At 37.7% G+C, this 14,201-nt stretch overlaps 1 protein-coding gene across 3 annotated transcripts in view; it reads right to left on the reverse strand.

Annotated features, from left to right (window-relative positions):
• Positions 1-11,735: 11,735 nt before the first annotated feature.
• FBXO8 (F-box protein 8) overlaps positions 11,736-14,201 on the reverse strand; it is a 42,501-nt gene continuing 40,035 nt past the window's right edge. For all 3 annotated transcript variants that reach the window (XM_080672496.1, XM_080672495.1, XM_080672494.1), the window contains one exon: positions 11,736-13,992. In XM_080672496.1, coding sequence (XP_080528622.1) covers positions 13,805-13,992 — 188 coding nt within the window. In that variant the 3' untranslated portion in view covers positions 11,736-13,804. The remainder of the gene's footprint in view (positions 13,993-14,201) is intronic.

A 14,201-nucleotide genomic window follows, 5' to 3' on the forward strand; every position in this document is an offset into this window, starting at 1 on the left:
TTCCCCAGGTTGCTGCACTGACAAACTGCAGTAGTAGTCAAGTCAAGGAGCCTGACAAAATCTCATTAATCATTCTAAATTAAATCCAACCTTCCTGTCCAACCATGCCAAGAAGAAAGCCATTCTTTTCTTTTTAACAAATGAAAATTTCCTCAGCAAAGATGTGGTATCTTTCTCCCGTGGGCCTTTAATTTGATTAGACAAAAATAAAATAAAGCAATCCACTCTTCTGAGCCTGCAAACAAAACATTTGTCCAGATATGATTTAACAGATCAACCAAGTGTCTTTTAAAAAGAAAACAAATTTTGAATAAAAATACATGGAAACGTTTTGAGGGGAAACTATATTAGTTAAATTAAGGACACCATTTACCTTTCGATGAATTTATTTTATTCTACCTAAAATATATGATCCTTAATAATAGCTGAAAGAAGAAATAAGAAAAAAAAATTAATTATCCATAATATTTTGGCACATTTTATTCCAATCTCTTCTTTCCAGTCATAGGTTTTTGCTGTTTTACATAGTAATTGTAATATGTGTCTATGTGTCTAATTTAATATCCTTTTAAATATTTACCAGTTTTTATACTGTTTTCCATATTCTTTATAAACATCAAGGCTTCATAGTAATACATCATGAGGATGTATTTTGCTGTACTTCACCAGTGCTTAGCATAGTGTCTGGTATATAGTATGTTCTCAACTGTGTGTTGGTTGTTACAAAAGACCCAAGGTCTGGGCTTTCCAGGTGTTTCCACCTTTTTTTCTTTAATTAACAACAATGATGTAATTAAGGTGTATATCCTACCTTTCCCCTAGTTTGCACTATTTCCATAGGATGGCTTCCCAAAGAGAACATGTTCACTTACAGATGCTTGAAAAGAAGCTGTAGGCAGTATGTTATTAATAGTGATCTTTAAGACAAAGTTCACTTTAAGCACAGGAAAACAGACTCCAGTTAGAACAGGTTATTGTTTTAAATATTAAGGCTTCTGAACAAGTTTACTCTTATTGAACACCATATTAATAATGTAAAAAATGTAAAATATTAATTTAGAGAAGTAACAAGATCAATGATTTAAATTCTTCAAATTAAAAAAAAACACACAAAACAGCCCTGACTGGTGTGGCTCAGTTGGTTGAGTGTTGTCTCATGCACCGAAAGGTCGCTGACTCAATTCCCAGTCAGGGCAATGTCCAGGCTGCAGATTCGATGCCTGGTTAAGGTGCAACCAATCAATGTTTCTCTCTCCCTCACCCTTCCTCTCTTCCTAAAACCAATAAAAACATATTTTAAAAATAAAACAATATTAAAGCAGTCATTTATCCAAATATTAAAGTTAGAATCCTAGAGATGAATTTACATCTAGAATAATACATAGATTAAATCTGTATTAATATTTAAGAAAAAAAGAATGTGTTCTGATTTGTAACTTGGTACACCTGAAAGATCTGGGTGTATTTTTAAAAAATGCAAATAGTAAAGCACTTTTCTATATGCTTATGTAGAAACTAAACCAAGGCTAAAATAACTCAATTGCATTTATTGAGAAACTGCTCGTGACCAAGGTGTGTGTTAGGTACTGGGGGAGATAGAATGACAAAATTTTCACCTGCAAGAATTAGGAAAGTTGCACTGGAGGGAAAAGCATCTGAGAAGACTTGGAAGGACAAATAGGTAAATCTGGGGGAGGGGATACAAGTTGTCCAGATGGGAAAGCAGAACAAATGAGATTAGAGAGTGTTAGTTTTAACAGAATGTAATAGGAAATATCCTGTTGATAAATTTGGAGGACTGAAACTTTTAAAGCATTTTTCCATTTACCTTTCCTTTTCTTAAAAAAAAGATCTGTATCTTAGAAAATATAGGTGTTGGTTATGTATAGGATGGATGAACTAGCAGTACCCAGTTGTATGGTGTGTTCTGAGCTTGGAACAGCACAGCCCTTGGTAGGGGAGGAAGGTGTAGACAGGACTGAATTGCAATGCACCGTAAATACTCCTGTGGTTTTCAGCAGAGCTCAGATTACACACTGAGTAAGGGAATAGTTGGTCAGAGACAATATAAAAGCCACTAGCACTACCGTGACTTTCTAGCCTCAAAGAACTCAAGTGGAAAAGGTAGATTTCAAAAAAGCCCGAATGTAGATGGAAAAAAACTAGTTTCTTGGGCTGCATCATATGCAAAGCTCAACATCCTTCCTGAAACCCTCCTTCCCTAGTTCTTGGGATACTATTCTTCTCTGGTCTGTCTCCAGTTTTATTTTATTTATTTACTAGTAGCCCTGCGCATGAATCCATGCGCCAGTAGGTCGCTGCCACTATCCTGTAGCTCTCCCCTTCCCCTCCCCCTCATAGCTTGCTGCCCTGCCCCCTCCTGTAGCTCTCGGCGCCTGCTTGTAGTGTGCTGCCCCACCCTCCTGCAGATCCGAGATCCAATCGTTATGCCCTGAGGCCTAACGGATAATTAGCATATTCCTCTCTTATTATATAGGATTTTTATTTATTTATTTATTTTCTTTATTGATTAAGGTATTACATTTGTGTGCTTATCCCCCCATTGCTTCCTCCCTACTCATACCCTCATCCCCCTGGTGTCTGTGTCCATTGGTTAGGTTTATATGCATGCATACAAGTCCTTTGGTTGATCTCTCCCCCTTACCTCCACCCTTTCTTACCTTCCCTCTGAGATTTGATGGTCTGATCCATGCTTCTCTGTCTCTGGATCTGTTTTTATTCATCAATTTATGTTGTTCATTATATTCCACAAATGAGTGAGATCATGTGATATTTATCTTTCTCTGACTGGCTTATTTTGCTTAGCATAATGCTCTCCAGTTCCATCCATGCTGTTGCAAATGGTAAGAATTCTTTCTTTTTTACTGCAGCATAGTATTCCATTGTGTAGAGGTACCACAGTTTTTTAATCCACTCATCTGCTGATGGGCACTTAGGCTGTTTCCAAATCTTAGCTATGGTGAATTGTGCTGCTATGAACATAGGGGTGCATATATCCTTTCTGATTGGTGTTTCTAGTTTCTTGGGATATATTCCTAGAAGTGGGATTACTGGGTCAAATGGGAGCTCCATTTTCAGTTTTTTGAGGAAACTCCATACTGTTTTCCACAGTGGCCACACCAGTCTGCATTCCCACCAGCAGTGCTCGAGGGTTCCTTTTTCCCCGAATCCTCCCCAGCACTTGTCATTTATTGATTTGTTGATGATAGCCATTCTGACAGGTGTGAGAAGGTACCACATTGTCATTTTGATTTGCATCTCTTGGATGAGTAGTGACTTTGAGCATGTTTTCATATGTCTCTTGGCCTTCCTTCTGTCTTCTTTCAAAAAGTATCTATTTAGGTTTGTTGCCCATTTTTTTGATTGGGTAGTTTATCTTCCTTTTGTTAAGCTGTATGAGTTCCCTGTAAATGTTGGAGATTAAACCTTTATCAGTGAGAACATTGGCAAATATGTTCTCCCATGCAGTGGGCTCTCTTGTGGTTTTGTTGATGGTTTCTTTTGCTGTACAGAAGCTTTTTATTTTGATGTAGTCCCATTTGTTTATTTTCTCTTTAGTTTCCATTGCCCAGGAGTGGTATCGGTGAAGATATTGCTTTGGCATATGTCTGAGATTTTGCTGCCTGTGGATTCCTCTATTTTTATGGTTTCCCATCTTATGTTTAAGTCCTTTATCCATTTTGAGTTTATTTTTGTGTGTGGTGTAAGTTGGTGATCTAGTTTCATTTTTTTGCATGCATCTGTCCAATTTTCCCAACACCATTTATTGAAGAGACTGTCTTGACTCAATTGTCTGTCTCCAGTTTTAATAAATCCTCCTTTTCTGACTTCTTTTTCTCTATCAAAACTTAAAATGCCGTGTTTACCAAGTATCTCTTTTAACTCAGCTTGTTCCCTAGAACAGTGGTTGCCAACCTTTCGGACCTCACAGACCATCAGTGGTCCATGGACCACCAGTTGGCGACTGCTGCCCTAGAAGAGTTGTTTTTTCCCTGCTTCACTTCATATAACTTTATAGGATACCCTAATCTTACATGTTCAGCCCCAACTGTTTTTGAACTCTAGTCTTATTCTCCAACTGCAGTCAAGCAATGTTCTATTGATACTTTCAAATTTAAAAATTGGGATCATTACTTTTTCCATTTCTCCATTGGTTGCTTCCTAGTACTTACCTTCGATAATAAGACGATTATCCTATATAATAAAAGCCTAATATGCAAATTGTCCCCTCAACTGGGAGTATGCCTGGGAGTTTGACTGCTCACTATGATGTGCGCTGACCACCAGGGGGTGGCGTGGAACATGGTGGCCGTCAGCTACACAGGGCTGGCAGCAGGTGGCAGTGGAGGCGCTGCCGGCCTGGATGGGCTCTGATGAGAGCGGATCGAGATGGGATGGTGGAGCGGGTGAGTGGGTGGTGCCAGGTCAAGGCGGGTGTGAGTGGGACCTGATCGCCCCGCTGATCAGCCTGCAGACAGCGACCAGCAACAACAGCAGGGGGCGGGGCTGCCGCATGGCTCCCAGGTGCTGAGGGAGCAGGGAGGGGGCCCGATGACTCAGGTGGAGGGGGGGGCGGGGGTCTGGGGTTCAGATAGGACCTGCCATTCCATGCCAGACATTGGTGTTTTGATTGCCAGCCAGGCCTAGACACCACACCCATTCGGGAATTTCATGCACCAGCCTCTAGTCTTTGATAAGAAGACAATCAGATCCTCATGTTAGAAAACTTTGTCTAAAATCACTAAATCTTATAGATTTTCAGTGTTATTAAAATGTTGTCTTTCATTTGTCCTCTTCAATTCCTCTGTACTTGCCTACTTTAGTTCTTATGAAATTTGACAAGTTGGGAGCAACCCTTGACCTCTTAAGAATACCATATTCTGATAATGGAGTTGGAGATGTAGAAAGTTAGAGTATAATTATAATAATATATTTACAAAGTGCTACGGTTCACAAAGAAAGAAGCAATTAACACCAGTGGTAGTATGATGAAGACAGTCTTTGATAGCTCTGAGGAAGAAAATATAACTGGAGTGCATCTTAGATTATGAGAACTTTAGATACAGAAGAGAGAGAAGGATATTACAGAAAGAACAGCTTATAAAAGGCAAAGATAGACCAGACACTACAGTGAAGGAGATGAGGCTTTAACGAAAAGCTGAGGCTAGATTATGAAGGATCTTATATGCCATGCTAAGGCGGCTTTACTTAATTTTGTAGAGAGAAGGGAGGCATTAAAAGCCTTTATTTTTTAAAATTTTTTTTCCTTTTTTTTTTTTTTATTAAGGTATTATATGTGTACATATCTTACCATTGCCCCCCCCCACACACACCACTCCCATACATGCCCTCACCCCCCAATGTTTTGCATCCGTTGGTTACTCTTATATGCATGCATATAAGTCCTTCAGTTGATCTCTTATTTCCCCCACCTCTCCCTAACCTTACCGCTGTAATTTGACAGTCTGTTTGACGCTTTACTGCCTCTGTATCTATCTTTTTGTTCATCAGTTTATAATGTTTTTCATTATCCCCAAATGAGTGAGATCATGTGGTATTTTTCTTTCATTGACTGGCTTATTTCACTTAGCATAATGTTCTCTAATTCCATCCAGGTGCCTACAAATGGTAGTAATTCCTTCTTTTTTATGGCAGCATAGTATTCCATTGTGTAGATGTACCACAGTTTTCTGATCCAGTCATTTGCTGACGGGCACCTAGGCTGTTTCCAAACCTTAGCTATTGTAAATTGTGCTGCTATGAACATAGGGGTGCATATATCCCTTCTGATTGGTGTTTCTAGTTTCTTAGGATATATTCCTAGGAGTGGAATTACTGGGTCAAATGGGAGCTCCATTTTCAGTTTTTTGAGGAAACTCCATACTATTCTCCAGTGGCTGCACCAGTCTGCATTCCCACCAGCAGTGCACGAGGGTTCCTTTTTCTCCGCATCCTCGCCAACACTTGTCGTTTGTTGATTTGTTGATGATAGCCATTCTGACAGGTGTGAGATTGTATCGCATTGTCATTTTGATTTGCGTCTCTCGGATAATTAGTGACTTTGAGCATGTTTTCATGTGTCTCTTGGCCTTTCTTCTGTCTTCTTTTGAAAAGATTCTATTTAGGTCCGTTGCCCATTTTTTTTATTGGATCATTTATCTTCCTTTTATTAAGTTGTATAAGCTGCCTGTAGATGTTGGAGATTAAACCTTTATCAGTGATAACATTTGCAAATATGTTCTCCCATACAGTGGGGTTTCTTATTGTTTTGTTGATGGTTTCTTTTGCTGTACAAAAGCTTTTTATTTTGATGTAGTCCCATTTGTTTATTTTCTCTTTGGTTTCCATTGCCCTAGGGGCAGTATCAGTGAAAAAGTTCTTTTGGCATATGTCTGAGATTTTGCTGCCTGTGGATTCCTCTAGTATTTTTATGGTTTCCCGTCTTATATTTAAGTCCTGTACCATTTTGAGTTTATTTTTGTGTATGGTCTAAGTTGGTGATCTAGTTTCATTTTTTTGCATGTATCTGTCCAATTTTCCCAACACCATTTATTGAAGAGACTGTCTTGACTCCATTGTATGCTCATGCCTCCTTTGTCAAATATTAATTGTGCATATTGGTTTGGGTCGATATCTGGATTCTCTATTCTATTTCATTGATCTATATGTCTGTTCTTGTGCCAGTACCAGCTGTTTTGAGGACAGTGGCTTTGTAATACAGCTTGAAATCCTGTATTGAGATCCCTCCTACTTTATTCTTCTTTCTCAGGATTGCTGTGGCTATTCGGGGTCTTTTTTTTTTTTTATTGCAGATGAATTTTTGGAGAGTTCTTTTTAGGTCTGTGAAATATGCCGTTGGTATTTTAATGGGGAGTGCATTGAATCTATAGATTGCTTTGGGTAGTATGGACATTTTAATGATGTTGATTCTACCAATCCATGAACATGGTATATTCTTCCATCTGTTTACATCTTCCTCTATCTCTTTTTTCAGTGTCCTGTAGTTTTCCGCGTATAGGTCTTTTACCTCCTTGGTTAGGTTTATTCCTAAGTATCTTAATTTTTTTTGGTGTGATGGAAAATGGGATTGCTTTTTTAGTCTTTCTGTAAGTTCACTGTTGGTGTATAGAAATGCCATAGATTTCTTGGCGTTAATTTGTATCCTGCTACATTGCCGAATTCATTTATTAAGTCTGTTAGTTTTTTTATGGAGTCTTTTGGGTTTTTTATGTACAATATCATGTCATCTGCAAATAAGGACAGCTTTACTTCTTCTTTTCCAATTTGGATGCCTTTTATTTCTTCTTCTTGTTTAATTGCAATGGCTAATACTTCCAGTACTATGTCAAACAGGAGTGGTGAGAGTGGGCATCCCTGTCTTGTTCCTGTTCTTAGGGGAAATGGTTTTAGTTTTTGCCCACTGAGTATGATGTTAGCTGTGGGTTTATCATATATAGCTTTTATTATGTTGAGGTATGATCCTTCTATTCCCACTTGTTGAGAGTTTTTATCAAGAAAGGGTATTGCGTTTTGTCAAATGCTTTTTCTGCATCAATTGATATGACTATGTGATTTTTATCTCTCAATTTGTTTATGTGATGTATCACATTTATTGATTTGCGGATATTGTACCATCCTTGCATTCCTGGGATAAACCCTACTTGGTCATGGTGTATGATCCACTAAAAGCCTTTAAATAATGGTATCAGAAGTTTGTACTTTAGAGAGAAACCAAGATGGTGGCACAGTTAAACACCTAAACTGCTGCCTTGCACAACAATTTCAAAACTACAACTAAAAGACAAAACGGACATCATCCAGAACCACAGGAAGGCTGGCTGAGTGGAAATTCTACGACTAGAAGGAAAGAGAAAAGCACACTGAGACTCAGAGGAACTGCGGAAGGCAGAGGTATCTAGGCGCGCGCACAGAGAGGGTGGGCAACTGAGTACGTGGCTGGCTTTCTCAAGCGGGAGGGAGACAAAAGCTCCCAACTGCACTGAACTCGAGTTCCGGGTGAGACTCTGGGGACCCAGACTCATTCGGGGAGGAACTGGACTGTCTGGCAGTGAGTGGAACTTGAGGGTGGCTTTCTCTCAGAGGTGCCTGCAGCGATTACCACGGGACACTGAGACACAGGGGCCTAGTAGGGCAGGGCTGACAGGAAACCAAGGCTGTCTGCTCTGCCCTGAGACTCCACCCCATTCAAGCTGAGCACAGAGGCTTTTGCAAGTCTCATAAGGGTGTCTCCAGCACAGAAGTTCTCCCAGCATAGACACAGCTGATCCTCACAGCCAATTGGCCTGGAGGTCAATTCCTCCAGTGATACCAACAACAATCAAGGCTTAACTAAAACAAGACTGTGCACACAGCCCACAAAGGGGTGCACCAAGAGTGTCCACCTCAGGTAACTGGGGAGGCTGAGCCACTGGGCCCTATAGGACACCTAGCACACAAAGCCACTCTATCAACTCAGGGAAGCAGCCAAAATGCTGAGACAAAGAAACAGATCACAAATGAAAGAAATGAGGAAAGCAAATGACTGGATATAGAGTTCAAAACCACAGTTATAAGGTTTTTCAAGAATTTTCTAGAAAAGGCCGATAAATTTAGTGAGACCCTCAAGGATATGAAAAAGGACCAACTAGAAATTAAGCATACACTGACTAAAATAAAAAATATTATACAGCGATCTAACAGTGGACTAGAGGATCGCAAGAATCAAGTCAAAGATTTGAAATACAAAGAAGCAAAAAACACTCAACCGGAAAAGAAAAAAGAAAAAAGAAAAAAGAATCCAAAAATATGAAGATAGTGTAAGGAGCCTCTGGGACAACGTCAAGCGTACCAACATCAGAATTATGGGGGTGCCAGAAGAAGAGAGAGAGCAAGATACTGAAAACCTACTTGAAGAAATAATGACTGAAAACTTCCCCCACCTGGTGAAAGAAATAGACTTACAAGTCAAGGAAGCGCACAGAACCCCAAACAAAAGGAATCCAAAGAGGACCACACCAAGACACATCATAATTAAAATGCCAAGAGCAAAAGACAAAGAGAGAATCTTAAAAGCAGCAAGAGAAAAACAGTTAGTTACCTACAATGGAGCACCCATATGACTGTCAGCTGATTTCTCAACAGAAACTATGCAGGCCAGATGGGAGTGGCAAGAAATATTCAAAGTGATGAATAGCAAGAACCTACAACCAAGATTACTCTACCCAGCAAAGCTATCATTCAGAATTGAAGGTCAGATAAAGAGCTTCACAGATAAGAAAAAGCTAAAGGAATTCATCACCACCAAACCAGTATTATATGAAATGCTGAAAGGTATTCTTTAAGAAGAGGAAGAAGAAGAAAAAGGTAAAGATAAAAATTATGAAAAAAAAATACATATCTATCAACAAGTGAATCTAAAAATCAAGTGAATAAAAAAATCTGATGAACAGAATAAACTGGTGAATATAATAGAATCGTGGGCATAGAAAGGGAATGGACTGACAATTCTCGGGGGGAAAGGGGTGTGGGGGGTGTGGGAAGAGACTGTACAAAAATTGTACACCTATGGATGAGGACAGTGTGTGTGTGGGGGGGGTAAGGGCAGAGGGTGGGGTGGGAACCGGGTGGAGGGGAGCAATGGGGGAAAAAAGAGGAACAAGTGTAATAATCTGAACAATAAAGATTTATTAAATTAAAAAAAAAGAAGTTTGTACTTTAGAAAGACAAGTTTGTTGTATCTGAAGGAAGTTCCAATAATCCCCAACTCTAGGGGATATGCCTCCCCAGCAGGCATCTGGAAACTGGGACATTATTTGTATGTCACAATGACTGAGGGATGCCACTGGCATCGAGTTGGAAAAATCTAAGCATGTCACTGCATGAAGCAGTCTCCTATAATGAACAGCCTTCCCCAAAAGCCAGTGCAGTGGGACCTGCACTGTGAAACAATGAATTGCTAATTTAGCAAATGTTTAGTAAAAACTTACTAAGGTTTTTCATAGACAGGACATTTTAAAAATTCTACTCACCTAATTTTAAAAATAACTAAGAGCAAATCCTTATTAGTATAGGAAGTAGTAAAAAGAATACTGTCCAATTGGAGAGGGTTCCATTTCAAGTAATGGCCAGATAAAGTTGGTCTTTCTGATCACAAACTCAGTACAAAAATGTCAACTACCTCAAAGTAATGGAAAGCAAGCTAAAATAGGCTGATGGCCCTAGCCAGTTTGGCTTAGTGGACAGAGCTTGGGCCAGTGGACTGAAGGGTCCTGGGTTCAATTACGGTCAAGGGCACATACCTTGTGCAGGCTTGATCCCCTGCCTGTGGGAGGCAACCAATCAATGTATCTCTCTCACATAGATTACATCAATGTTTCTCTCTCTCTGCCTCTCCTCCTCCTGTCCACTCTAAAAAAAAAAAAAGACAATGGAATATTTAGGTAAGGATTAACAACAAAAATAAATTAATTAAAATAGGCTGATGCAAGAGAGAACACTTGGAAGAAAATAGCAGTGAGTGACTTTCCCAATACTTACAGCTCTCAGCCTGAGGGCAGTCCCCATTCTGTACCATCGGAGCCTATAGCTTTTCTGACTTGAAGAATCATACGACAGACAGAGTTGGGGCAATGGCTGCTGCTAAAAAATGAAGGAAGAAATAATGGCAAGGAAAGAACCAGAGAAAAAGCCTAAAGTCCATGTATAAATTCTGCCCCAAACTCTTGGCTGGTCTCTGAAGCCTGCATGCACAGGAGAGATTCCAAGTACAGCAGCTAGGTTAAAGAACTAAACTGAGATTTGAGCTGCCACCAACTTCAAGGGAGCAAGAACATACAACAGAAACTCAGCCAAATTAACTGCCAACATATTTAAAAAGAAGTCTTTGGAGAAACATATCAGAATCCAGGGTTTCTACATTTTATTCACCATGTCCAGGACAAAATCTAAATTACTAACCTATGAAGAAACAGGAAAATATAATCTATTCATAAAAGAAAAGACAATCAAGGGAGACTGTCACTGAGATGATCTCGATATTGAATAAAACAGAAAAAGATGTTAAGATTGTAAGAGAAAATGTGCTTGAAATGAATGAAAAGGTAGGAAATAGCACAGAAGTATAAATTATAAAAACCAAATGAAATTTCTAGAACTAAGTAATATAGTAATTGAAAGAATAAAAGCTCATTGAATGGGCTTAAAATAATGATTACCAGAGAGTTAGTGAACTGGAATATAGATCAAGAGAAACAATCCAATTGGGGGGGAAAAAAGGGAAAAAAGTCTACAGAACACCACAAATATGCGAGACATCAAAAGGTCTAGCATATGTATAAAGAAGGAAAGGAAAGAGAAAATTAGGCTGAAAAAACTATTTTACAAAATAAAGCAATTAGAGGGAAATGACATTATTATGCACGGGGGAAAACAATTTAAGTACTACTGACTTCTTATTAGAAACAAAGGGGGGTGGGCAGAACAATGAAACAGTCTTTAAAGTGCCAAAGAGTGTGGGGGAGGGGAAGTGTTGACACAGAAATATATTCAGCAAAAGTATTCTTCAAAAAGAAAAACAAAGACATTTTTATATATAAAAGAAAATGATGACACTTAACTGCCAGAAGACCTGAAATATAACAGACATTAAAGTTTTTTCAGGTTGAAATGACTGATACTACTGAAGAGAAAGGAATAAGAGCATTAGAAATGATGGTGTGGGTAAAAATAAGAGTATTTTTTCTGAATTTATTTAAAATATATATGACTGTACAAAGCAAACTATAAACTCTACAATAAAATGATATAACATGCTATTTGTAAGACATGACAACTATAAAATAACAGGGTAATGAGGTAAACACGCCTATGTGGTTACAAAGTTTTTGTGTGTAGTGGTACAATAGTAACTGTAAATAGGCTTTGTAGAGTTACATCTTACCATGGGTTTGTTTTACATAGGTGTGTGCATTTGTGAAGACTCATTAATTAGTATATTTAAGATTTATGCATTTTATTAAATGTCAATTTTACCTAAAAAGAAAAAAAAAGCCTAAAAAATTGATCTTTAGCAAATGATATTCAAGTTGAAATCTTCAGGAATGAAGTGTACTGATGTCTAAAACTTATTATGACCTGTATCCAAAACATTAAGACAGGCTGATTGATGGACAGAGATGGATAACTATATGGTGAAGTGAATGCAGTAAAATCTAAATTGCAGAATCTAGGTAGGAGTACATAGAAAGACAGAAGGAGATAAATAGAGAGGGCAAAGTGCCATGCACTGGAAAACAGAAACAATAATAAACGTTAGCACTACTCATTGTTTGAAAATTTCATGTAATAGTTCTGAAGTTAAAGATTAGAATTATTTTGTCATGGAATTCAAAATTATGTACCTGTGAAACTTATTAAGGTATTTCCTTCACAATCTTAGAAAATGCTTACTTATTACCAGTCGAAAACTCCCTTTGACTTTCAAAAGTTGATTATCTTATGATTCGTCCTTGAAAATTCTTAGAACATCATTCAGTTGTAATATTGACTTAGGGCCAGATCTGGAAGAAAACTCAGATTCCACACCTCTAGTTATGACTTTCTACTCCTCCAGTTCTCTCCCCATAAACTAGCAGCTCTATCCATCACATAGTGTTATCATTCCAAAGCTGATGCTTTTCACTTAGAGGTATTTCCAGGGAACTTTTGACTTACTATATAAATATACTGTTCTTTATCATTCCAATGTTAAGTGTTTTAATTACTAAATAATTGTTAATTAAGATATACTTCATACATTTGCTCTCCATTAAGCAGTATTTTTCTTCTCATTACCCAACCATGTAACATTTGTGAAGGCAGAGCCCATGTCTAGGTTTCATGAGTACCTACCACAGTGCTTAGCATGTGGAAAACCCTTGGTACATATTTACTGAAAGAAAGAATAAAGAATACTTACTATCATTCACAATACCCTTTCTCAACTGATACTGAATAGAAATCATCAACATTAGGACAATAGTAAAGTTTGACTAATTACTTCAAATATAAGTTATAATAATATTTTGTTCTTATATATGTAAATCTTCTTTTTTAAAAACATATTTTGCTATCCTAAATGGTTTAAAGGTTATTGTGACTTGACTAACACAGAAGTTTCAAAAATTAAAAGTCAAGTGATAAATTTATATTATAAAAATAAGTGCCTATTTTGCATACTAACAAATCAATTCTCTTTTCAAAGTTCAAATGGAAGAGAAGCTGGTACTGATTTGTATCAAAGTAAGATTCAATTTTTATAAAGACTAATAATCTCATATCAGAATCAAATAAATTTCAGAACTCAGTTTGAGAGAAAAAGGAAAGGTTTTAGTTAAAATCTTTACAATAAAATAATTATGATTATAAATCTCTAGTTAAATATGTACACATTACATGGTATTTTAAAAAAGAATGGAAGTGAATAAAGTTTTTCAGGCAAATCTAATACACAAATATACCATCTTTTAGAGTATAATGTCAGTTTAACATTCTTAAACAGCTGTGTCAGACAATGGCTCTGCTTTGTGCAAAACATGATAAGCAAAATTAAGAAAAATTCTGCAAAATTCTTTAGTTCCTCAAGAAAATGACTAAAAAAGAAAATAGAAAACAAGATTTTACACTCAAGCTTGATTGTATATAGAGGCTAGAAAGACTGGCACTAATGTAACCCCCATATCTGCTAAGTAAGTCCTTGGGTAGCTTTAGTTTGAAGTTAAAAGTTAAAGTCCTAGCAACTGTGCTTTTATGCAGCCACATGGCCAATAAGGTAGATGTTGTCATAAAGGTGCCCTACAAAATCTTCACTAATATTTTGAGCAGCCCGACGAGTATTTCGAATAAATTCTCGTTTTGACATTTTATTCTTCACATGAGGGCTAGTGAGGTCAATGGAAAGTAGAATCAAAGAGTAGCACAGTACATAGACAGCATCTGGAAGGAAAAAGAAGCATTTCAAAATGTGGTTCCAAAGGCATTATGCCATGCAAAAATGTTCATAATTTCAAGAGATCAACATTAGATTCTAACTATAGGATTACCAAGTCATCCCAGTTTGCATGGGCCTTTTCCAATTTTAGCATTGAAAATTCTGTGTCCTGGGAAACTCCCCAGTCCTGGGCAAACAGGGATGGTTGCTTATC

The sequence above is a fragment of the Plecotus auritus genome, assembly GCF_963455305.1.
Source record: "Plecotus auritus genome assembly, chromosome: 6".
Classification (NCBI taxonomy): Eukaryota; Metazoa; Chordata; class Mammalia; order Chiroptera; family Vespertilionidae; genus Plecotus; species Plecotus auritus.